The sequence below is a fragment of the Anastrepha obliqua genome, chromosome 2, assembly GCF_027943255.1.
Source record: "Anastrepha obliqua isolate idAnaObli1 chromosome 2, idAnaObli1_1.0, whole genome shotgun sequence".
NCBI classification, from domain to species: Eukaryota; Metazoa; Arthropoda; class Insecta; order Diptera; family Tephritidae; genus Anastrepha; species Anastrepha obliqua.
In genome coordinates, this window is record NC_072893.1 from 29,010,465 (window position 1) to 29,038,050 (window position 27,586).

A 27,586-nucleotide genomic window follows, 5' to 3' on the forward strand; every position below is an offset into this window, starting at 1 on the left:
ACACTTACATACATACACACATATATGTATGTGTAAAAGCACCCATTGGTTCGGTTCAATTATATTCGGATTTAATTTACAGCTAACAATCACTCACTTGCGATTCGAAAACAACAATTAATGCCGATTATAGCTGTAAAATTACGAATACATCAAATATACGTAGGCATAATCATAATAAATAATCTTCGCTAATAACAATAGTGCACATTTTAATTAACATTATTTACAAGTGCATGTTAATATATTTACAATCAGCGGCATACGTACATTAGGGCTGTTCGATGTGTGTATGGGAGAAAAATCGTTTGTAATCGCATAGAAAAAAATTAGTTTAGTGAAGTATTCTTCTGAGCGGCGCGAATTTTATACAGACATACCATACACCTGTGTGCAAAATAATGGGAGCGCGACGAATTGTTAATTTTTTTTGTATAAAAAAAAAGGTTTTGTATAAAATAAAAAATAAAAAAATAAAAATTGTGTATAAAATTAAAGCAAAACATTTTGTATATAATAAAAAATAAAAAAATTGTGTATAAATGTATAATATTAAAAACAAAAAAATTGTTTTGGATACAGTTTAAAAAAATTTTTTTTGTATAATTTAAAAATTTTGTTTTTTTGTATAAGATTAAAAAAAAAAATGGTTTTGCATTCTGCAATAAAAAGAACCTTTGTACGAAATTCACAAAAAATTTACAAATTAAAAACAAACCATGCAAAAAACATACCTTCTACTCAAATATGAACGAGACGGTATCAATAAAACGGTCCGCGGATGACATATGGCAAAAATAAATTTTTTGTTTTTTGGTAGGACTGTTATAAGCTTACATGGCAAATATCAGCGTGATATGTCACATAGTTTGTTTTCTGTGCTACTGTAAACAAGTCAATCTCGAGTGTGTTCTTCGAATTCTCTTTTATGACTTCAATTGTCTCAAATGTTTTCCACGGAGCGGCAACTTGAGCTTGGGAAACAGGAAAAAGTCACATGGAGCCATATCAGGCGAATACGGTGCTTGCGGAATGATATTAACATTATTTTTGTTCAAATAATCGTGAACAAGACGTGATGTGTAGGCTGGTGCATTATCGTGATGCAAGATCCATGACTTGTTATCCCACAATTCCTTCCTTTTAAGACGAATGTTCTCGCGCAAACGCTTTAAAACGTCTAAATAATATTCAGCGTTAACCGATCGGCGTTGCCGAAGGAACTCCGAGTGCACCACACCTTCGTAATCGGAAAAAAAGTCAGCATAACCTTGATTTTTGAGCGACTTTGGCGTGGTTTTTTGGGTTGATGTACGGCCCTCTTTGAACGATTTGTACCAATGGAAAACACGTGCACGCGATAGAGCAGAGTCCCCATAGGTTGTCTGCAACATTTTTAAGGCGTCTGAAGCCGAAATTTTGTTGGAATAACAAAATTTCAAACAAATTCTTTGTTCAACATGAATTTCCATCGTTAAATTCGAAGAACACACTCGAACTTGACTTATTTACAGTAGCACAGAAAACAAACTATGTGACATTTCACGCTGAAATTTGCCATGTAAGCTTATAACAGTCCTATCAAAAAACAAAAAATTTATTTTTGCCATATGTCATCCGCGGACCGTTTTATTGATACCGTCTCGTTCATATTTGAGCAGAAGGTATATAAAATTTTTTTTTTTTGGATACAATATTTTCTGTATAAAATGTTTATATTTTGTGTGTTTATATAAGTGTTTTAGGACATTCTGCAATAAAAACCATATGAGTCATAGCTCCAAACTGTGTACGAAATTCACAAAAAGTTAAAAAAAAAAATTATCAAAATTTTCGAATTTTTATTAAGCATTCAAAAAAAGAAAAATTTCAAGAAATACAGTTTAATAGCCCATTCAATGTTAGTGCAAGTTTGAAGTCGCTCAAAAATTGCGCTGATTTTGGTAATATTTGTTTTGCATACAATGTTGACAATTTTCTTCCATATTAAACTCTTGTTCGAAGATTTTTTTATGTGGAAGAAAATGTTCAACACCTTAGCGAAAAAAAAAATGTTTTAAATCAGCGAAGAACTGAAAAAAAAAATTGAAAAAAAGAACAACGAAAAAACTTTGCCACTATCTAGATGGTGTCAGCTACTTCAAACCGTTAGGTGACTGCCGTATCTAGGCAAATTATTATTAGTTTCCAACCGTGTGGTATTTGTCAAAAGGATTACTAAAATATTCTTCATCACATTAATCAAAATCACAACTTTTGTGAAAACTGTTGCTATCACTCTGACAAAATATATTCTCTATTTCTGCCGTTATGAGACTGTGTATTGGAAACGACGTCTCAAAACGTCATGTACGAATTTTCTCAAATAAATGCATGATGCTTGACATTCATACGTCAAATGTAGAAAAAGACTTAATTAAGGTGAGCACAAGTGTATTTACTTATTAAGATGCTAGTAGCTGCCCCTACTGTTAGAGTTTCCCCTAGAGTTTGCTTTACTATCCGCTATTGAGCACTCACCTCATCTCAAGCATGTGTGTATGTATGTATGTGTGCACATATAAGCACTTGCGTTCTATGAGACAATTAAAAACTCATTGATTATCGTTGGGAGCTGGCGTGGTGCCATCGCTTTTGTTCGTGATAGGTTACTCTCGACATATTCGCATATACACACACGCACATTTGTTTACCGATTGTTCATTGCAATCATACTTTCAACGACTGTCTGCACTCTGAGAAGCGCCCTGCTTTAGGCATCACTGAAACTTGGTTCTGAGATAACAGAAGCTGTCATATCACGATGTGGTACATGCATACATATGTATGTGACTACTTTACTTAGCAAATGTACGAGTATACATACAAAGTTATTTACGTACGTACATATATATTTTAAGTTACTGCTTTTGCTTGAGGGCGTTGTACTTACGTTTTTTATCAACGCTTTAAATGTTGTCTGTTTATACATATTTTTCACTTCTCTTCAATCCATTACTTTCAACGTTTTTCAAGTCTTTGTTGGCCCTGGACCTTCAGTTACGCCTGATAAAGCTAGTGATAAGTTTTGATAAGTTTCATATATTATTTATTTTTATATTAATCCGCACTCTTTTATTTGGTTTTTTGTTTTTGTAGGCATGCGCATGACCATGGCTACTGCATCAACGATGACAGCACGCATCCAGCGAAAAGGTTTTCGTACGCCCTCAAAACGTTATCCGGGCAAGGCGATACCTGGTAAACTGCACTCGGTTTCACGGGTATGTACTCATACAATGTAACATAGTTTATTATATTATAATTTCGAGAAGTCTGTACCACAACCACCAATATGTAAAATTAACTTTGAGTGTAAAAAAAAAAAATTTGAATCGCTGCTCTGACTCCGAGCGATCGGCTCACATAAACGGATTCTCAATAGATGCGTTTTTCGTGGCCGTTTTGGTAAAGCTATAGCTGTCAAATTTGGCGGGAACATTTAAATTTCGAAGTATGTTAGATTACCAGATTTGAGCAACCGAAACCAAAAATTGTGAGAGTAACTTCGGCTGCCATGTCACCGGGTAGTCGGCAGCAGCGTAGTAGTCTGCCCGCTCATTCCACACGTATTCACCCATTCGTCCCATCAGTTGTTGTTCTGACGGTAGTGAAGTAAGAGTATAATGAAGTAAGAGAGCGTATATCACTAACACAATCTCAGTTTTTTCGTGAACAAACCGCTGTCATGATTCTGGTTACGCTAGCCAATCAGCGGATTCTTTCAAAACCGCTGAGAGTCGGTTAACGGTCTGACACCTCTGTGTTCTCGCTAGTCACACCTCTGTATTCTTTACATCGTGTTAAATTTCCATTGCCTTGACATTTAACTATGGAACGCAGTACGATTCATTAACGTCAGGAAATTCTCAAAGTTTGGTATCTAAATCAGAACCAACTGCACAGGAAATGTTGAATTTATTTGATGAGAAGCTCGGGGGTTTCGTCATCTCGCCATCTCACAGTATCGGATGATCCACTAGAATGCGCCACTAGAACTATGCAAATCATTTGTTTTATTTAATTTCAAAGTTCGAGTCCGTTAATGTAAAAGATGAGCTAAACTACTTTTGAATACGCTCAAGTCTACTAATATGGCAAAGGTGACGCGGGCTCCGTATAAAGACAGCATATTCCTACTCAGATTGCACGAGTGAGGTAAATAGTAACTTTAACGTATATGGATCAGTAAATTCTGAATCATAGCGCCGAGTAAAGGCAAGTGTGGAATATGACTTAGAAATTCATTCATTTAAATGATTTAGAAATAGGAATTTTCAATCAAAAACATCATTCATAGCGGTGATTTTTAAGGCCGAACCAAGGCGAAGCTATTGAAGGTGGTTTTAGCTCTAACCTTTAATGAATGCGCCTTGGGCCGAACCGCGCCGAATGTTTTCAATGGCAAAAGCAATGGCCTAAGCAAGCAATGAATTTAAAAAAATTCAGTATTTTTATTAATAGGAAAAGTAAAAAAGGTGCATAAGTTGCAATCACATAAGTTTTAGGTCATAACAAATACTTCCATAGGTTTGTAAAAATAACAAATGACGAGATTACTTAATTAAATATAAGGTGACAAATAACTGCCTTGAAGCCTGAAAGCATTTCCGAAAATTTAGGTGAAGGCGAGTTTTATCACACCAAGCCGCGACGTTTTTGAGATCTGACTGCGGCTTACACGAGTCGAAAGACTTGAAATGGATTTAAAATTGATACGAAATATAATACATAGATATCTACTATGCATTCCTATATCACAGCTCAATGTGAATTTTCTCGATGAATACTAATTTCTACATACCTTACGATTTTCTGTTGCGTGCTCCCACCTTTTCTTATTTCAATTTGACAAGTTTTGCTTAAAGCTGCTAAATATTGACAATCACAAATTTGGCGGACTATCTCTATGTAGGCAATCTGAGTAGTACAGTAAAACCGAATATTTGAGAAATAGGGAAAAAGAGCGTATATTTTTTAACAATCAATATATTCACCTTCTGCTTCATTATACAATTTTTCACGTTGTACCCGTGACCAGAAGAATGTCGCGACTTTGCACGTTTGCGCACTAGCCCAGAGCTCGCTGAGTTGACGCTAGGCCCATCTTTCCAGTAGCAGGCCACAGGTTCTCCTTTCATTTTGCGATGAAACCGTCTCCAGGATTCCCTGTCTAGCCAGCTCATCTTTGCTATACTTTTATAAAAAAAAGTGGCATTCCAAACAAAAAAAAAGAAAGATTTCGAAATTTTCTTTAGGTTGGTGGTCACAGTACAGAAGCTATCGAATGAAAAGTAGTAGTCGCGGGCTCCTAAATGGTGCAACGCAATAATTTTCTACTTTGTAGTCTGTTAGTTTTTGTGGCACAAGTCTTGAATCGAGCTTACGAATACTCGCTCAAAATGTGTAATAGAGTAAGGAATGCCCACTATTTTCTTTTTATTTCTAATCCTTAAAGGGCATCGATTTTTTAGAGTTGCAATCACATTAATATATCTATTTACGAGGATCGTTTGAAAAGTTCGTGCAAAAATAAAAAACTACTTAATTGTTTGTGGTAAAGCTTTTTTATTTTGGAGTTCTATTCAAAAGGGGCTGTTTCTTCAATTTAAGAGAGTTTACTCATAATCCCAATACATACAAGCATTTATTAGAAATTTTTTAATTTATATATATTTTTTTAACTTAATTTTATTAGATTGGTCCTGGAAAATTGGTGCCTGGCAAACGTTTACCCCAACGGCCGCATCCGCCACCCTGCGATAATTCGAACGACAGCGGCTTTGGTTTCGATCAACATCTAGAAGTTCAGCAACAGCAACAACAACAACAAATGCAGCACACGGCCTGCGGTAGTGGTGCCAGTAGCAGTAGTAGCAGCAGCAGCAGCAGTAGCAGCAGCAGCGGTAGTCCAGGCAACAGTAGCGGTAGTGATATTATGCACAACAACAACACTGCCACCAACCTTAGCATTGGCAATGGCAACAGCAGCAGCGGTAGCAACAGTGGTCATCACCATCATCATCACCATCACGGACATGGCCATCACCACGGCTCGGCAGCAATGCAACATTCGACGCATCTCATCCGTGCCATACCGGCTTCAAGGTATGTTTTTCAGCCTAGACCTTTTTGAAATTTGTTTGTTCATTTTTGGGTTTTTTATTTTTGTGTTCACTTAAGGCCAGCTACTCCAAAATTAATCACCGTAACTTAAGTTATCATAAGACCGGAGGAGGAGTGTTTTTAGTCTCCGGACATGCCATTGCTGTGACGGACGGCAGCTTTGATGATGCATTAGGCATTTAAGGGGTTAGTGGTAGTCAGAGACCCGAAAAAATGATAATTTTCAATAATTTTTTTTTACTAGTCAATTGCTTTATTTTACAAAAATAAAAACATAGCATTCATTCAATACATCATGTTCGACTTGACTTGAGCAAAATTTCAAAAACAAAAAAAAAAAATGTATAATTGTAAAAGTTATCGCTGTTTGTGTGGAGCCCGTTTCTCGGGACGGTGATCATCACAAGTCCTTGGAGATTCATCTAAAATCAATCAAATAATCTTGTGCCTGATCGATTTTTTTTTTTTTTTTAAATTAACAATGTGGCGGTTTTCAGAGAAAAACGCTTTCAAAGTTTTGCTACTAGCTCTCGAACGCTCCGGTGCGCCCGAGCCCCCCTTTGTTATTTGTTGAATAACTCGAAAAGTATTTGTCGGATTCATTTATTTTGAAGGTATTATATTTTAAGAAAATGTAAAACAAAAATCCATTTGTTTGAAAACTCTGACTACCCCTAACCCCTTAAAAAACGACCATAAGAAATTGGCAACGTTTACTCAACTTTTTTGTTGCCTTTAATTTTTTCGTCGTCAAACGCATTCAAAATCTACAGGCTCTTTAGATTCTTTTGGTGAGCTGTGTTAGTTTTGATTAATCGTTTACACAGCTTTCCATATAGCAGATTGACAAATACAATTAAATTAAGTTACGGAAACAGATTCTGGACTAACTCGGCCTTAAGTTAAGCTGCAATTAGTCGTGCCGTAGGCCTAACGCTATAACCTTAACCATAACCGTAGCCGCAACATTGCAGCACTTGTCGATTAGTCATGCCGTTACCGTGAACAGCTGATATTGAAGTAGAATTAATGGCAAGATTTGCATTTTGTCATAAAAACATGGGTAATTTTCGACTGAGTCAATTAACTTTTTCGTCGTTCATGCCAAATATTCACATTTTTGTCGCAAATATTAAAAGAAATGTAAAGTATTTCACAGCTGCTTACGGTTACGGGGAAAAACCTAAGTTCAAAAGATACATACAGCCACGGTTATGGTTATGGAGTTATGGTGCGGCACCTATAATCGTTTACAGAGATTCCCATATGTTTGATCAGAGCAGCTGATTGCTATGGTTACGGTTATGGCTAAGGTACGGCACCACTAATCGCAGCTTTGATTATTTAGCTAATTGTATGCTCATTCATGCTCATACTTACACGAACTCTCTCTTTATCTCCCGGTTCAGCGCCAAATGTGTGCTACCTTTCGTAAGCATGAAAAAAAATGAATTGTTTTCGTTCAAGTTCTGTACTCTTTTCGTTAACCCGAATTAAATTATTTTAAATTTTATCATCAAACTTACATTAATTAATTATTAATTTTATTTGGCAAAAATTGAAACAAAATTTGCAAAAATTCATAAATTCTTAAAAAAATTTAATGGTGCTAAAAATTATTGATATTTCCGTTGTTAGCAATTTATTGCAGATAATTTATAAATTTAATATTTTACATTGTTGTTGTCGTCAATTTATTGTTTTCTTTTGTGTTTTTTTTTTTTCTGTTCCAACAATAGTGTTTACTGATTTGTTGTGACGTTGTTTTGGCCTAATCAACTCGTATTGCAATGTCTGCTAAATTTTCTCTGTTACTGAGCGCACAAGTGCAGATTTTCATTTTTCTCTTTCGCAGTTATCGTACGTATATACGTATGTATGTTTATGTGCATGTACCGTTGAATGCCACTCTTCTATTACACATGAGATAATGTTTGTCTGCCTGGTATACAACACAAATACAGTGATGAACAAAAGTGTACGTGCACCTCCGATCTTCGTTGGTTTGAAAGTCCAAAAAGTTTATTGAAAAATGTGCAGAAATAATTTTATTTGATACCTTTTTTGCTAATGACAATAAATTAAAAAAGAAAAAAAAAAAACTTTCTTTAACACAAAATAACAACTTTATGGTGGAAAAACGCAAAAAAAAGCGTTTACAAAAGTCTGCATACAAGTCCGGCATTCGAAGTGTAACCATTAAAAGGGCCATAAATTTAGTGTGAAAAAATTCTTTTATTCAATTCAAAGTAAAAAATGTGTGAAAATAACACAACATTAAAAATCAATTTACTTTTGCTCGATATGACCACCTTTTGCCTTGACTATGGCCTTCAGACGGTGTAAAAACGAATCGCAAGCTGCCCGAATGTGACTTGCGGGTATTTTGGCCCACTCGCGGACAATGGCTTTTTTCAGCGCCTCAAGACTGAAAAATCCTGTAGTTCGGACTTTGCTCTCCAAAATGGTTCAAAGAGAATAACCGATCGGATTAGCGTTTGGTGAATTTGAAAGCCATTGGGTGGACTTTATGAAGTTCGGAACGTTGTTTTTCAGCCATTCTGGGCTCACTCCAGCTTTGTGAGACCGTGCCGAGTCCTCAACTCTTGGGCTACAGGTTGTGGCTGAAGGTTGAACCCACGTAAAACAGAACTCATGCTTTTTACCACCAGACACAAGGTACCATATTTACCCTACCACTAATTAATGGACAAAGTCTCATGTGCAATTATGGTCGATGCATCTCGATCATGTCTTAGGGAAGCTCTTAATGCACTAACACTTGTTAATCCGGTAGAACTCCATATCAAGTGGGCCGCTGGTGTGAGAAACCGTTTGGTCAGTTCACCTCGGGGAGTATTGCTTACATCCTCCCAACGGTGACATTCAATACAGATTTTGCCACTCTCTTTCCATCTCGGGAGGAATGAAGTAAGGGATTTTATTCAACAACTTCGACATTACAAAGTGGATTGTGGTATTGGAGCTGGTATATATTTTCATAGACTTAGAATTGAAAAATCGGCGCGTCTTCGTAATACCTGCAGTATCTTCCAGGTGGAAGTATTGGCAATAAGGGAAGCCTGTAGCGCTACTAATCGCAGACTTCTCATTTAAGTGCAATATTCTTTCGGATAGTCAAGCTGCAATCCAGGCTTTGGATTCGGCTACAACAACCTCTAAACGTGTGAAACAAAGCAGAAATAGCCTTAGCATCTCTAGTGAAAAATATAAAGTTACCTCAATTTCGGTCCCGGGATATAGGAACATTTTTTTAATAAAGTTTGAAACCTCGAGTTTTATATTAGTACATAGTTTTTATTGTGCTGAATTATATTTCTTTATATAGTCGAAGCTTAGCAATAAGTCGCTTTGCTTTTTATTTTGACCGCCACTTCACCAAGAATTCATAGATGTTCCATGACATCAGGCGAAATTTGGCAACATCTCACAATGAAACATTGCACTAAGCATCAGGGATGGCACTTTCCGAACAAAAGTGTCATAATTTCGGTAAGAAAATTGAGAAAGCACTGTAACGAACTGATATAAGCCTAAAAGTGATAAGAGACCAGTATTTTTTATTTATTTTTTTAATTTTATTTTTTTTTTTATTTTTTTTTTATTTTATTTTTTTAATTTTTTTTTATTTTTTTTAATTTTTTTTTTTACTATAAGGTGAACATTAGTACTAACGAGAAATGCAGTTTCAAGTGTAATTAACCCTCCGTTAGACACCTTTTTTAACAACAACCGGGTCTGACCTTTTTTCGTCCTGTTCGAGTATCCTTTTTAAAAGTTTATATCCATAAATCGATACAAAATTAAATTTTAAGAAGTTATCTGGAAGCTCAAGTCGTTAGCTATAATAGAATTATTTTAAATTCTCGTCCAAAGTCCGAAAAGCCAGTCTGGCCAGGCCCGGATGCTCAATGAAGGGTTAAGGTCCACGCTTTTTGATGGAAGCATGATTATGAGACTACAGCCTTAGCTCAATCTGTGGATTTTGTGATGTGATACCATAGGGTTTAGGAATTTCCCTAATAAAAGTGAGCCAAATACAAATAAGCAGTGGGTGGTTCATCAGTGTCTAATATCAGGCCTTATAGCTCGAAAAGCTTTTCGATTATATCAATCTAACTCCCCAGAAATGGGATTAAATTTGCAAATAATAAAAAATCTAATATAGAATTCCAATAAAGCTCTTAGAACGCTTGCCTGTAGTATGCTGACCAATATGCGTGGTTGATGTCTTCTCATATTTTTGTAGAGGCAGTTACTCAATCCTTCATTTATCCAAACTCAACAACAAACTCTCCTAACACCGTCTGCACTCAAAAATTGTTTTGCAATAAACATTTGGACTAAAGAACGTAAGTCAATATTCCAAACAAGGACCACTTGAGTTCATATCATTTTAAACCTAGACAACAAAGCCTAGTGCGCACTATTGCTGACTCTAACACATACATATGCACAAATATCTAGCGCACAAGAGACTACTCGAGTGCAGCTTTCTTCAGCCAGCCTATTCAGCCTAACCCAACCCAGTATTTCTTGCGCCCTATAGGGCACGTTCGCTTCACGTGACTCTCTTATCGTATCGTAGTTCCTTTATCAAATCAATTAAGGGAACACTAAAAACTTTGTATCACACACTTGGAATCTATACGAAAAATGGAATAAAGGGCTATTTCGTTAGATTTGTAGTCATGTGGTCCAAGTTCTTCAATGATTGTTTGAACACCACTTCTATCAATAAAGAACTGTATGACTCTCGTAATGGATTTCGGTTTTCTTTTTGTGTTTTGCACAAAACTTAACTCGGTTGGCGATAACTTGTATGAGGTAAGCAATCTGAACTTTTGTAGGTCATGTTTGTAATAGAGCTTGTTTAGGTATGAATGTATGTACATGCATACATGTACAGTTGAGGACACTAAAAATCGGACACGAAATTTTACGAAGTTTTTCTGTATTACTTTTTTATATGAGAATAGTTTGCTAATTTTATTAGTTAATAATTGTGCGAAGTAGTCCATTAATGATAATAATATAGTTAGATGTACATTTTTAGTTGGTAACAGACATGGGCTAATTTTGTATATTTTGCATTTTGAAACAAAAAAATTTGATATTTCCTAATTTATAACTTATAAAATTTTATTGCATTATTGCAAATTAATCCGCTGTCACTAATCATTTAATTCACCATTATCTCAGGATTGACGGATTGACAACTAGACTAATAGTAATTCTCATAATTTAAGCGACTTAGGGGGATTCCGATGGCAACATTGCCGAAAAATGACAGTTAACATCTGTTGTGAATAAAACTTTTAATGAGAAGAACCAGAAACACTGGATGTAATCTAGTTTGCACTAAATTACATTAATTGTTTTGATATTTCGGAGCAGTTGGAGAAATTGTAATTGAAGATTTTTTTAAATAAAAAAATATTTTGTAGTAGCAGGACAGCTAATATCCGTGTTAGTTGCCTCGGGTCCATTTTTTATTGACAAAACTATCCAATAAACAAATCAGCTGTTCACTAATCCGCGTAATTAACTGTATCGGTAATCGCGATTAACAACGTAGTCCGTCTAGGCTATAAGAAATTAGGAATTTGTACACAATCAATTACGTTGGAGGTTTTTAAATTTGCAAAGGTGCGACAAATCGGGTTTTAACAGTAATTCAAGATGTTTCGATTCTTGTTTAACGCGATAAAACCTAAAAACAAAAAAAAAAAAAAAAAAAAAAAAAATAGCTCCACTTACCAGGTACTTATTTTTCAGCGTTGCACCTTATAATTTTTTACCTGTGAAATAAAAAGAGTTGCAATCTGGGTTTTATATTTTAAACATATCATTTGGCATAAGGACTCTGGACGCAGAATCGTTTGAAAAAATAATTAATTGCTAGCACTGGCCTTCATTCAAGCTTTTCACAAGCAGCTGTCCCTGCTTAATAGCATTCACTGTTCCCCTAGCATTCAGTTTTATAGTAGTAAAAGCACGCCAGGACCATTCGGCCCTACTCTTGGTAACGGTTTATCGAACTCACTTGTCGCTGTAGTGTTCAACGTACCTTCTCCTTACAAAGAAGTATCGCCATAAACAAAAAGATACATTTTGAAGGCGCCTGAGATAATTTTATAATCTCTATAATTTTCTTAATGTACTCATTTGGGTTGTGAGGCCCGCTCAAAGAAGATGAAGAGGCTCTACGAACATATTGAAGTGGTTGACGAACTTTTTTAGCATAAATTACCACAGTCTAAGAAAAACAGAAATTTTGTGACTTCATTTACAAGAGTTAATAAAATTCGGAAATCCTTCGAGAAAAATGCTTAGGAACTAAAGAAATTAATAGCCAAATCATAAAAAATACAGGCGCAAGGAAGGAGTATAAATTGGTATTTTATTGAAAATCCTTTTTGCTTTATTACTGCTGCAGAGCTCCTTTGACATTGACATTGAAATTATTAAACCTCTATAAAGGGCAACAGAAATGGATTCCCATCCTGCCTTGGCCGTTTTTAAATAACTGATCCAAATTTGTGATATTCTGCGTACTCAGTGCATTTTTGACGTCGTTCCAAAGATGTTCTATTATATTATAAGTCAGCACTCGAAGATGCTAAATTCAGAACAGTGATCAAATTGTTTTCAAAAAAACAATTTGAAACACGAAAATTGTCTTGTTGAAATTTCCAAATCACCGCTAAATTCTCTTTCGCATTAGGTAGCATTACATTTTGAATTACCTGAGCGCATACTTGACCGCATCCATATAACCTGCAATACGATGAATTGGGCCACACTATTATTGACCCTCCTCCGTGCTTTTTGGTTGGCGACACGAATATGGGGTCGAATGCTCCCATTGACTTCTTCCATGCCAGTCGATCGTGAAACCCTGCTTCTGCCAATCGAAGCGCCACTGTTCTTTTCGTTATTGGCTTTTCCAGGTTAGCAAAAATTGCTCCATGGATGTCAGCAGTGCTCTTACTGAGATCCTATTGTGATAATAGAAGCCAACAATTTTAGTTTTTTAGCTTTTTTTGCTGTAAAACAAAGTTTACGTTGGTGTTGGCTCCCACTTAATTGAGCGTTGATTTTCTTGAACGGTTTTTGGGCTAATCTTCTTCTGCGATTTGTGCAATCCGTCTTACAGCCTAAACTGATGGTGGTGTTAATCTGGATTAACGACTTAATTCGGAATTATCTCAGGGGAATTTTCAATGGAAACATTGTTCAAAATAACAGTTAATATCTGTTGTGAATGAAACTTTTAAAGATAAGAATAAGAAAGGTTGGATGCAATACTAGTTTGCACCAACACGTTCGAAATTATATTACATGTGTTGATATTTCGGTGCAGTTTGAGGGATATTATTTTAAGAGTTTTTTTTTACAATAAATAATTATTTTTTAGCATCAGGTCAATTAATACCTGTATTTCCATCTTTTACTAACAAAACTATCCAATAGGCGAATCAGTTTTTCACTAATCCGTGTAACAACCGTCTGTCATACTACAATTCCGTCTGTCTAAGCTATTATGATCATCCTATCCGGCTAGTAGTCTTGCGTGCTTTCTCTTTTCTGGAAATGTTTTCTGCTGTTTTATACTCGAAAAAATATTTCAAAGCAATAAAAATCATCGTTTTCGAAACTCTTTTTTTATTACTTGGTAAATTATGCATTTAGGTGGCATTCTCAATTGAAAATAAATCAACTATAGAAGAAACGTTTAGTTTTATTGCAGCACTGTAGCATAATCCGGTCTTTTCCAACTCTATGACTGCTTTTCGAAGTGCTGGGGTGCAATTTTTCTCCTTCGACATCATTGAATAGTTTCAACTTTACTTTAAAGTAGCTTTTACGAATTCGTGTGCGAATTTTTATTGCCACGACTGTATGTTCACATGCATGGATGATTGTGTGAGTTGGTTGAAAATGCAAAAAAATTCGCTACTGCAACGTGCATGTGTATGTGCTTGTGCATACATACATACATAGATGTAGATTCATTGTAAATATTGCACTCTGAGCTTGTTGATTCTAAGCAGGTGTTGTTGTTCATGTTCTACACTGCTGTTACAGCAGTGTTTAATTTGTATATTTACTGTATTTGCATCGTTATTCGGCGAGTGCTGTACACTCGTATATGTACGTTTAGATGCGCTCTCTACCTATCGATATCTTATCAGTCGAAATGACGAAAACAAAATAAAAAAAAATCAAACAACAAAAATTGTCATAACGTTTTCTGAACATTGGAGTAGTACTTAGGCGGTACAGCCTCAACACCAATAACGGGCCATAAATGATGATCTTATCAGTGCTAAGTGCGAATAAAAAAAAGTATTTTTTTGCTGCTAAAATGTCTGTTGTCAACCGCGAGAGTATTATAAATCGGTGTGATTAAATAAAAAACGAAAGTGGTATTAGCTCAAACAATGCCATAAAAGTATACCAGATGTTCTATTCACCAATTTCATGTTAGCACTAAACTTTTTGAAACCAGATAATGTGCGATTCTCCCTGCGGGCCTCAGACATCAAAGAGTTCCTTCAATCTGCCATGAAAAGACTAACATATAATATAAAAAAACACAAATATACGAAACTTCAATTGGGCGGCAACACTAATAGCCTAGACAAACGGCGGCATTAATACTGATTAAAGTTGTAGTGGGAGTCACAGACGGTTGTTACGCGGATTAGTGAACAGCTGATTTGTTTATTGGATAGTTTTGTCCGTAAAAGATGGATCGCAAGCGACAAATGTGGGTATTAGCTGCCATTTATTCTTTGTGCTTGCCATCTGAAATTGGAAAAACGCATTTTTAAACTTAAAAATAAAACGAAAATGCTATAAAATATTTACTCCTGTTGTGCTCGTAATCCGGGTCGTTGCGGTAACGTAAAACCGACTGTCGTGAGAAGTCATCTTCGGTGCTGCTCACGAACAAGATGTTGGCAAGTTTTACGTACCATTTGAATGCTTTCACGTTAGTCAACATACGAGAAGGCTTCAATAAGTATCGGTGTTAGAAATGAAGACACCATTTCAATTTTTTTTTTTTTTCAACATAGTCCCCCTTTTAGAATTTTAAAGAAAGGGACTGTAGAGCATTTTCTCTGTAAATGTCCGGGTTTGGCAACTAGACAACTAAGATCACTGGGCGCTCCTTTCTTCGATAGCCTGGGGCAGTACGCCAACCTAAATACAATCAATCTCCTCCATTATATCAACAGCTCTGGTTGGCTGGAGGTCTCATAATGGTATCAAAACAGCGCTTTAGTGCTACTTGAGGAGTGCCAGACCGGCACTTCAACCATTTCACTTACCTACCTTTTAGAAAGACACCACTCCCAACGCTCCGGCCATTTTTTAACCCCTCCAAAAAGTAGGATTTGTCGAACTCTTCAAAATACGCCTCTGTCTCGGCGATGACGTCCTCGTGTGAACTAAATTTTTTTCCCCGCGAGCCATTTCTTCATGTTAGAGAACAAGAAAAAGTCACAGAAAGCCAGATCGGGTGTGCATACGAGAGATGCGGCAAAAATTCATAAGACAATTTATGCGGTTTGGCGGCGACAACTCCGTATGGATGTGCTGGTGCATTGGCGTGGTGAAGCAGCACCTTTGTTTTCGTCAAATGCAGCCGTGTCTCCTTCAATTTTTTGTGAAAGCGGTCCAATAACTCACTGTAGTATTGTCCAGTCATCGTTCTTCTTTTTTCTGAAAAAGTCCTGGAGGATGACGCCGTTCGCACCCCAAAAAATCGTCGCCATGACCTTTCCGGCCGATGGGACTGTCTTTGCCTTCTTTGGAGCAGATTCACTGGGAGAAATCTATTGTTTTGATTGTTACTTAGTTTCTGGTGTGTAATGATGAATCCAGGTTTCATCAACTGTGGCAACTCGATGCACAAATTCCTTCGGATCTCGCTTAAATCGCTTCAAACACTGCTTCGCCGCATTCGCTTGTTGTTGCTTGTGAGCAATCAAGGCAGCCATCGGGACGACAATTTTCTTATCGCCAACTTATATTGCCATTCCGGTCGACACACTTATGACCTCTGTTACTTCTCGCACTTCCGTTCGTCGATCAGCGAGAATCACGTCGTGGACTTTTTGAATGATTTCCTCGGTAACCACGTGTGCCGGACATCGCTCCTCATCAAAAACATGAATTGCCATTCCGGTCGATACACCTATGGCCTCTTCGCGCACTTTCATTCGCAAGAATTATGTCATGAACTTTTTGAATGATTTCCCTTGAAACCATGTCTACCGAGCGTCCTGGTCGCTTCTCATCAAAAAGGGATGTTCGTGCACGTTTAAATTCGTTCAACCAATATCTAAATGTGGTCATAGATGACGAAGCGTTGCGACAGCATCCAACTTTGCTTTTCTCTCCTCGCATTTTTTTCCATCCAAAAACAAAATGCGAATTACCGAACGACGCTGCTCTTTTTCCAATCTTAGCGAAAATCACGAAACACTTCTTACTCAAACAGCTGCCAAATCCAAACTAACCCATCGATCAGTCTGAAATTTGTTTTGCCGTCGTGTGATAGATGGCAGCACCCGATGCTAACACCAACTTCTCTCAGGAACGCCCTCTGTCATCAAACACGGGTTCTTATTGACCCGCCCTCGTACATATAATATTATATATGTATATTTCGTTGTTCGGAAAATAATTTCGTTTTTTCCCCGACGGAGGATTTAGTTGCATTTTTTCACAGCTAACTTCACACTTAAGTCACATTTTCGTCATATTTTAAGTTTTTACTCTAGAAAAGGTAAACATGCTGTTCAAGCCAGAAAGAAATTAACCGATGTGTATGGAGAAGATGTGTTGACAATACGCCAGTACCAGAACTGGTTTGCAAAATTTAGATCCGGCAATTTTGATGTCGAAGATGCACCACGATCTGGAAGGCCGGTTGGTTGAAGCTGATGAAGGCGCCATAAAGGCATTAGTTGATGCAAATCGGCGAATAACAGCACGTGAGATCGGTAAGAGGTTAAATTTATCGCATTCAACTGTTCATGACCACCTGAAAGGCCTGGGTTTAACCTCGAATCTCAATATATCCACAAAAAACACGAAATTACTTTCCGAACAACCCAATAGAAAAATAAACGTCTATTGGGACAGGGGCATAAAGACACCAAACTTCACAGTAGGCTTTAGCAGGCAGTCAACGTTAAATTAAATTACATCACCGCTCTAAATTAACTCTCAGCAGCATCTAATGCTAATTCGTTCCCAATCGAATCTAGCCGTTTTCACACTTCGAAACAGCTTTGACAAGAAATTTGGTAGGCACTTTGCTTCACAGCTGCCAAGCAATTATTGACGTTAGCAATAATTGAGCTTACTATTATTAAGCATCATACCCATAACATGTCAAATGAATTTACATGCCAGAAGTGTGAAAAAATGTTTAAAGTTATGCGCCAGTTTACTACTGTATATTTACTTTGTGGAAATCTATTTATTGTAAATAGAAATCATTTTGGCGAGTACGCATCGAGTACATTGAAACTATTTGAATTTAAATTTGAATAAATTCATTCGTTTTTTATGTTTGTTTAAATTATTTTCTGTATAAGAAATGGTTTCAGGGTTACATGGTTAAATGCAATAATGCTCTGCATTGAAAATGTATCTATCTATGTATGTGTGTGTGATAAATATGTGATGGGCGCTTGTTCTGTGAATTCTTCAAACCTGAAACACGTAAAAGCTTCTCATAAAGCCTCTTTGCTCTCTATCGCTTGGCTTTATTTACATTTTTGTTTTTGTACTATATTTACTCTCCGTTCTCGTGTTTCGGTGTTGTGTTGTAAATGGTTACAATTACAAATGTGCTCAAACCCTGCAAAGAAATCTACTAAAGGGTGATTTTTTAAGAGCTATAGGAAAGTTTTTCAAAAAAACACATGTAAAATTCAGAAAACTGCATGAAATTTTTATTTAAATTGATAGTACAGTCCATATAATTTAGTGTTTGAAGATTATTTCATGCAAATGTTGACCGCGACTGCGCTTCAAATGGTCCATCCGCTTAGTCCAATTTTGGCATACTCTTTCCAATGTTTCGGCCGGTATCTCACATATCAATGCTTTAATGTTGTCTTCCAATGCGTCAATTGAAGCAGGTTTGTCTGAATAGACATGAGTTTTAACATAGCCCCACAAAAAATAATCTAAAGGCGTTATATCCCACGATCTGGGTGGCCAATTGGCAGGTGCCGAACGTGAAATAAAATGTTCACCGAACTCACCTCTCAACAAGTCCATTATTACGCGTGCTGTGTGGCATGTGGCTGAAACCACATGGCATGCAAGTCAAGCTCTTGCATTTTGTTCAAAAAAAAGTTGGATATCAGTTCACGGTAGCGCTCACCATTCACAGTTACGTTACGATTCGCCGCATCTTTGAAGAAGTACGGTCCAATGATACCTCCAGCCCATAAACCGCGCAAAACTGTGACCTTTTCTGGATACATTGGTAGCTCTTGTAACTCTTCTGGCTGATCTTCACTCCAAAATCGACAATTCTGTTTATTTACGTACCCATTGATCCAAAAATGAGCTTCGGCGCTGAATACAATTTTTCGACTTTAAATTTTCTTAACAGAACACACATTTTTATAATAAAATTCAATGATTTGCATGCGTTGTTCGTTTGTAAGACGATTCATGGTTAAATTATAGACCAAACTGAAGATGTTTGACAGTGAAACAAAACACGAAACGTGCGTCAGCTGTTTAAACCAACTGTTTAAAAAGATAATAGCTAAAACATTACCCTTTAGAAATATCTGCACATGATCGAGATATGGTCTATCAACTCTTGTCGTTTTTGCGACCTATCCCAGAAGATTCCAATGCACCTTCTCTTTGAATGCACCGCTAAAGTGCGGAGAAGTTTGAGACATCTCGTCCAACTGCAGCTGGAAGAAAGGCACAAACGCTCAATCCAACCCAGCTCTATCCTCAATTTAATAAGGCAACTGGGTCTGGATGAGGTACTGTGATGAGTAGAGGGCACAGAAGCCCATGAGGGCGAAATATATATTTAAATTTTTTTTACATGAAAGTATGTACAAAACTACGAGTCGCAATTACTCAATAAGCCGTAAAGTCTCCATCGTTGTCGAGTATAGCCTGTCATCTTCATGCTTTAAACCAGCTTTTCCGCGTAGCTCGTCGACGAACAGGACTAGATTTTTCGAACTTGACGCACGAGTTGATTTAAATCATAGACTGGCCTTCCGGGAAGATGCGTCTTCATAGTTCCCCACACATTTTCAATGGGGTTGGCGCCTGGGGGCTGGGAAGACCAATCCAATACTGTGACGCCATTTTCTTGTTTTTTCGTTTCTCAATGTGTTTTTCTGAGCGCAGTAGTTTTGATGATGTGGGACGATAGGATATGTTCGCTTCCTTCAGCCGACGTTCGATAGTGTTGATACTCACATCTATTCCCTTTGTGCTTGGCGTAGTCACAAAGAAGAGTCCCGCTTAAAAAATTGGACGATCACTTTATCCTGCTCTTTTGTCGTCACTCTCTTCAAGCCCCGCTCGGAAAAGTCATAAACATTTTTTTACTCTTTATGCCGCTGATTCTACATCAGAATAAATTTTTTTGATTTTTTAATCACTTTTGCAGCCGCGGCGTAAGATAATTTCGGCCCTTTCTAATGCGTGCAAAAAAAATACCGCCTCAAAACGCTTCGCGTACTTCTCCCTCATTTCTGTTTGGTTGCGCTTACGGGAAAGTTTCGAACGACACTAACCTGAGTTAACACTGGCGTCGTAGCCCTTGAGTGTGACTATTGCGCAGCAAAAAGCAGAACAAAATATATCTTGAAGTTATAAGAAAAAAACCGATTCCTTTCTTATGACACAGACTGTAATATCTAGTCTAGTTGGAATAAACGACTATTGTTTTGCTCTAATGATGTATCAAATCTTATTCTTACTTTGGCATTTACGTAAATATTTTCTGTAATTTTTTCCCCCCAATATATTGTGAATTTTGTTGCATTATTATAAAGTAATAGATTTATTTTCAAATATAATTTTGTCATTTTGATACATCGCGCCTCTACTTGTTGCAAAAAACATTGCGCCTATCGGAGGGTTAAAAGTCAAAAGTAACATTATTGCCTATATTCATACACATTTTGAATTTCAAAATAAAGCCCGCCGTACTCCCATTCTGACTCAAACAAATAATGTAAGAAGCCGTTGTTCCCAAAAACATTTGCGATAAGCTCGTTGACACTGCGAGATTATTGACGAACTGGTTTGTATAAGTAATTGATGAATTAACACTGGTGCTATGAATCAGAATCTTTTTCACTGATCCAGTTTTTTCCTACAGGCCATGCACAACTGAACGCCACGTATGCTTGTTCATCAGTATTTAAGTCTTTAGGTATTTATTGTTGAGGCAGCTCATGTTTGTAGCGTGTCGGCGATGCGATCATAAAAATTGAAAAGCGTATAAGTAGGCATTGCTTATACGCATACATACATACATACATATATACGAATGGAATCTATGTATAAATGTAGACATTTTTATATGTCTACCTCAATCTTTCAGGTTTTCTGTGGGCTTGACAGTATCGTTGCTTTTGGATCTTCACTTGAGTTTCTACTAAATTTACTTTTTTCGTTTTTTTTTTTCTTTTTTCATTCATTTTTTTTTCATTCGTTTTAATTTGAAGTATTTACTTTATATTTTTTTTAGTTATATGGAAATATTTTGAGAAGTGGTTTTGGTTTGTTTGGGTTGATTATAAACTTTTGTAACTGAACGTGCCGATCTGCTCTAGCAAAAATGTCAGCTTCTGTTCAAAAAGTACCCATCTACAAATATTTTTCGTCATCAAGTCTTTTCTTTAGTATATTTTGCAAATTTTGCTATGCCGAAATTTAGTGGAGCAAAAAATCTGCGTGAAATTTGGAAACTCTGTCTTTCTAACAAAATATCATTTCGGTCGTTTTCCATTTTTGTGGCTTAGGCATTGAGAACGTTAAGAAAATTGTACTCGAAGATCTTTGTGGAAGTTTCAGAGAGTTAGCAGTCGATATTGGTATATTTTTCAAATCGGTACGAAGGAAATTTAGTTGGGCAAAACATCTGTGTGAATTTTGGGAACTTTGTCTTTCTAATGAAATATCGTTCTGGACGTTCTTCCATCTCTGTGGTTTAGGCGCGATGATTGCGAAAGTTAAGAAAATTGTTTTTGAAGATCGTTGTAGAAGCATCAGGGAGTTAGATATTCCTCAAATCGGTGCAGAGCATTACGTGCGATCTTTTGACACATTGAGCGCGATCCGAGTCCCTTGGGACCGACGGTATTAAAGTTAAAAAATAAATGTAACCTGAATAATTGCAGTCAAGTAGGCTTTTAATTAGATTTATTAAAGCATTCTTAGCATGTAACAACTTTTTTTTGTTAAATTTTTGGCTTTCTTAGACTCGAAACGACGCTTTAGTGCTACTTGAAGAGTGCCAGACCGGCACTTCAACCATTTCACCTAGGTTCAAATAATCTTGAATTGTCATCATAACAACCAGAACAGTATGGACGTCCGTCCAGAACTTTGTGAACGTCTCCTTCCTTTTTCTGTAGTTTACGAACATTTTTTCCTTTTCGAAGTAGAATTCTTTCATCTACTGGCTGTGACAGTCCATTGTCTCCGAAATTCCGTAACTGATATTTTTGCCCGGTTACTTCTTGTAAGAGGAACAGGGAATTGATAGCTGATAATATAATATTACATTATCGCATACCGCAAGAGCAACCACGAAAAAGGTCAGAAATTTATTTATTTTTATTTAATCAACAAACAAGAGGCTTACAGACTATTGCATAGGTAGATGAAAATTAGGACCTTATGACAAGATTCTTATAAGTGATTTCTTAAAAGTAAACATAGAGTAAGAGAAATCAAAGACTAAGGAAGAAAAATAAATATTAAATTGAGCTAGCGTCCTTCTAAAAGGAGCATTCATTCCATAAACAGTTTTAGGAATACCCACAAAAACAGTTCATTACAACGGAAAATGCGTGAGGGAACATTAAAATTAATTTTATTGAAAAGATACGGACAATCTATTGAGCCCGCACAAATATCAAAGACAAAACACATCGACAACAGAACACGCCTAGACTCTAAGGACATTAGACTAATTAATAAGCAACGAGCCCGATTAGATGGGATGGGATCAAAGAATTTTATCGAACGCAAACTAAAACGCACAAAATCTCTCTCTCAACAGACTCTAATATATTAATATAGACTGCATGAAACGGTCTCCAAATTAGATGGGATGGGATCAAAGAATTTTATCGAACGCAAACTAAAACGCACAAAATCTCTCTCTCAACAGACTCTAATATATTAATATAGACTGCATGAAACGGTCTCCAAACGAATACCGCATGTTCTAACCTGGACCGAACTAAGAACGTGTACAACAGTTTGAGAGTATAGGGATCAGAAAACGAAGAACTATTTCGATGAATAAAGGCTAACATTGCGAACGATTTAGAAAGAATAACGTTTATGTGGGTTGTGAAATTGAGCTTGGAGTCAAAATAAACACCCAGTACCTTTAATTCACTAATTGATATTAGCGGCGAGTTCGAGATGTAGTAAGCTGTTGGAATAACATTAAAAACTTTTGCATACGAAGTATAGTGACATTTACTACCGCGCTCAACGAGTTAAGAATAAGTTGAGTTGAAGTGTGGAGAGTGCATCACTTTCTTGCGGGCCCAAATACTATCGAAGCATCATTACCAGTGACGCGGGGCCAAAGAATGTGGCATCGATAGGAAACAACAATCATCGGAATGCCGAGGCTAGTGCCAAAAAACTACAATAAAGTTGATTTAAAATTCTTTTCATTCGATAGCGGCACGACCAAGCAATAAATAAAGAGTTTTATGTGAGCCTACTGAAGCGTTCGAGCGCAAGAGGCCGAAAAAATCGTCGTTTTTTCACCACGTTAATGCAGGCCAGATTTGAAAACACATCTTCTGATCATAACCATGGCCATGATCACCCACGGTTTCACCAATCCGTAAGCTCTGTATTCACCTTATTTGGTCTCATGTAACTAATATATTTTCTGTTCCTAAGACTCAAGTTGCCTTTCGAGGAAAGTATTTTGAGATGATTATGGCGGCTTCGGTAGACTAGGTTAAGTGCACTACCCTGCTTTCCCAAATGATGCGGGTTCGAATCCCACGTAATACACGGTCCTCGCACTTTCCCAAATTTACCTACTTTCCCTGTTCCTAATAAAAACAATCTTATTTCTCAACCCCAAAAAACTTATCCTTTCCATCCTTACTCCCGCAATAGTCAGCGCAAGCAAAAACACACAGTTACACATTGCATCAATGGCGCCCCCAAGAGGAGGCGGGCAACCGCGGTAATAGCGCAGACAAACCAAATTTAACGAAGTCTCAACCATCGGTGCGATCCTTCTGGCAGAAAAAGGTGAAACACAGATGGCGCTCCAAGCAGTAAAGAAGGCATTGTTCCTAAGCAAGTAGACATTCCCACTACTTAGGACTGATAGCGGCGGGCTAATCACCTACCCTGTCAGAAATCAAAATAGATTAACGAAACCAATGCAAGACTGAGTCTAGTCGAGGCCCTATGCTCCCGATAGGAGTGAACAAGAACCATTTTAGTTTTATTGATAAATTCGTGTTACTTTTTGCACAGAATCTATGTGTAAGTTAGTTTTACTTTAGTTAACGAAACGAAATCGATGAATTATGATTGTTGAGCATCTCCGTTTTTACTTCTAACAATGCGGCGAAACTTTTATTTCATTTTTGTCGTTCTTCTTTTAAAATATTTTTTTGTTTGAATTTTTCAATATGCAGTGCCACCTCTTCTGCTTCGTTCACGATAACACGTTAATTCTTCTTTTATGAAACGTACTGGTTATCAACTACTAGAATATTAAAATAAAAAAAATATTTTTAACGCTAGTTTAAAGAGTCAAGAAATGATCAAATCACGAATTTTTGTAACTGTCAATACGAAGTGGAAAAATATTGATTAAGAGCCGAACCTGTTGGCGGCACCAGCGAACGGTATGCAGCTTTAAATCCCGCTGTAGCCGTATCCATTGGTGCATGACTCCCATTCGGGAATGCGTAGGCTCGAATCTCCGTGCATGAAACAGCAAAATGAAAAAGTTGTTTTCAATAATGGTCGCCCCTCGGCAGAAAATGGCAAACCTCCGAGTGCATTTCTGCCATGAAAAAGCTTCTTATAAAAAATATCTGCCGTTCGGAGGCGGCTCTCTCCATTTGTGGAAAAAAAATACAAGACGCACACCACAAATAGGAGAATGAGCTTGGTCAAACACCCAATAAAGGGTGTCAGCGCCAATTATTGCTATTATTAAGTATAAAAGTTCGAAGTCGCTCAAAAATCGCGCTTGTTTTCAACAATTTTTTTTTTGCATAGGTTAGATTGGGTTAACGAGGTGGCTTGTCTAAGACAAGACACTCGGTGGCCCTAAAGCGCATTGTGATACCTGCATTTGATTTCTATCCACTTGATTCTTTTTAAGAAGATAACTTTCTAACCCTCCAGTGAGACATTTTCCAAGTTTCCCAGGTCTTCAAAGAAATAATCGCCCAGATAATTGGCACGGCTTCTTTGAAGTGCAGCATACGCAGCATGACATGCACAGAGGAGATGGTGTATCCACTCGATTTCTTCTTGATCTTCACAGCTCCTGAAGAAATCATTTTGAGGTACACCCATTCTGCTGGCTACGTTGCCAATAGCGCAGTGACTCCTTATAACACCAGTGAGGACGCTGGTAGTTGATCTGTTGAATTCAAGCAGACATTTTGTTCTTTTAAGATTTAGTTTTGGCCAAAGCGCTTTGGAGACCCTGCTGTTAGTAGTCAGAGACCACCTTTTATTGGTTTCCGCGATTACGCTCAAGTCAATCGCAGTGCATAGTTGGTTTAGAGGATTGCTTATGTCCTTTCCACTCCAGAGTGGCGAGGAACCCAACAAACTGTGATGTTGAGTTGTTGGATAAGCGAGAGCGACCTCCTGCATTCTTTAACACATCTTGAATTTAAGTGCGTTGAGGTCAGTGCCTTCTTCGCTGCTTGACTGTTAACAAAAATGACAAGGTTTGCTGGAGGTAAGTCTCTTAGTCGTATCGCTTTTGCTGCTTTGTCTATACCGTAAATCTTAGTTGGGAAGACGCTACACCAGTCTGGGAGTCTGAAAAAGCAATTTAAGGATAATTTTTCCGAGTACACTTCCGATCCAGTGGCATTGTCCGTCTTTGAGCCGTCCTTATAAATATGGTGACCACTATCATCTGATGTGACTCTGGTCTGCCAATCCTCGCCATACAAAAGCCCTATAAGTCAAAATGTGTCTGAGGATTGTATTGTACGCCAATGGGATGGAATCATCTCAGCACCTTCTCCTTAGCTGCCGTGCTCTGGTGGGGCTAAGATCCGGGCATCTTGGCTCTTACTTCTTTGCTACGCCTGCTGATAAAGCTGGCGTTGACATTAAAAATCTGATGAATTTCATCAGGAGCACAAAGCGGTTGACGCAAACGCAGCACAGTCATCGTTCGTAATCCACACACTCCTAACCATCCCAGCACCAGCTCCCCCCGGCCTCTCCCTGCATGCCATCGGTCCTTCTCTTCCACCTCACCTCCTTCATAATGGTATCACAAAGAACGATACCGTTTTTCTGAGAATTGTTTTCATATAAAGCACAGGTTTTCGGCAGTCTTGCGATGACGCCGATTTCATCTTCACCACCTCCGGTTACGGATTTTTTATAATCTATCGCTATTACTTTCACCGTAGCCGAATGGAATGGTGACTAGCATTCGGAAGACGTAGGTTCGAATCTCCGTTAAACACCAAAATGAAGAAAAAGTTTTTCCTAATAGGCATGAAAAAGCTCCTCATAAAAAATATCTACCGTTCGAAGTTGGCTTCGAACTGTGGGTCCCTCCATTTGTGGAACAACATCAAGACAAGACGCACGTCACAAATAAGTGAAGAGGCTCGGCCACCCAAAAAGGGTAATATACAACGTGAAGTTCAAAATAAACAAGACTAAGCTAAAATAGAAACGACAGGAGCTTTGTTCTGATAACTTCGAGTTTATTTATTCAAAATAGTTCCCTTTGGATTAGATACACTGTTTTGTGCGATCTATTCAGGGCGAATTCGACGAATGTGATGCAACAAACGCTTCAAAACGCCAAGATAGAAAATTGCATTGACGGTTTGGCCCGTTTACATGAACTCCTTTACTCATTACTCATTACTTTCGCCTTTTTCAAGATTCTAACCGAGGGACGCAGTGATTTTTCCATAACTCATTTGTTCACCAGGTGTGCTGATTTTTTCTTTTCTAAAATTAGTCCAGCATTTGCTCTCTCCTTCTACTGCTGCCTTTCGGGAGTTTTCATATCAGTTTAATCAAATCTTCTTAACTCTGAAACTCTGAAACTTTAATTCTTGTTTCTTGCAAATATATACATTTTTTCTAGATTAAAAATTATAATACTTATAAACTCGTATCTGAGCATTACGATCAAAATGTGTGTCCCAAATCATTTAAAAAGCTTATTGATAAACACAAAACTAATTGCTTCCATTCAATACAAAATTAAATACATTCTAACATCACTGCCGCCTGCCAAAACAAAACAATCAATAACACGCCAACAACACCACCGATGCTCGCCACCAACTACTTACAACAGATCAACACCCAATAAACAGTTGCCATTTGTCACCTCCACCGATGATGAAGATTATTATGAAGATTTTTGCACTGATGACTCCAATGATTACTACCGGCAGCGCTTGAATTCAGATTCGAATAGTCAATCGCACATTGGCTCCAATCAAAATCAGCAATCGCAACAACACCAACAATGCGCTGAGGATGAACAACTTGGCGGGAAGAAAAGGAAGCTGGAAAGCTATGTGGAACTCGATAATGATGATGCGTGCAGTGAAGATGCTTTTATACGGAAAATCGCTAGCGCCAGTAATATGGAAACAACTGCTGAAGCACCGCCAGCCAAGCTGATGGTCGTACCCACAGTGGCGCCCATAAAGTAAGAGAATTTTGTTTGCTTTGACTAATTTGCTTCAATTAAAAAATGAAATGTGCATTCGCTACTTGCAAATACACAATTTCTGTATAACCTTTATGAGTTTTCAAAAAAAAAAAAAACCAAACTATTCCAAACGGCAAATATCAAAATTTATGTGCCCACTAAACTAACAGTTTCCCATTCAGCAAATGCTGTGTGTTTTTTATTAAA

The 27,586-nt window shown here is 37.3% G+C and overlaps 1 protein-coding gene across 4 annotated transcripts in view; it reads left to right on the plus strand.

The window, feature by feature from the left end:
- LOC129237437 (nuclear factor of activated T-cells 5) overlaps positions 1-27,586 on the plus strand; it is an 80,278-nt gene that overhangs the window by 27,369 nt on the left and 25,323 nt on the right. For 2 of the 4 annotated variants that reach the window (XM_054872190.1, XM_054872192.1), the window contains 3 exons: positions 3,139-3,263; positions 5,738-6,147; positions 27,017-27,376. In XM_054872190.1, the coding sequence (XP_054728165.1) occupies positions 3,139-3,263; positions 5,738-6,147; positions 27,017-27,376 (895 nt within the window). Of the gene's footprint in view, positions 1-2,807; positions 2,851-3,138; positions 3,264-5,737; positions 6,148-27,016; positions 27,377-27,586 lie in introns of those variants that run through there. The other 2 variants (XM_054872191.1, XM_054872193.1) reach the window with 2 other exon arrangements.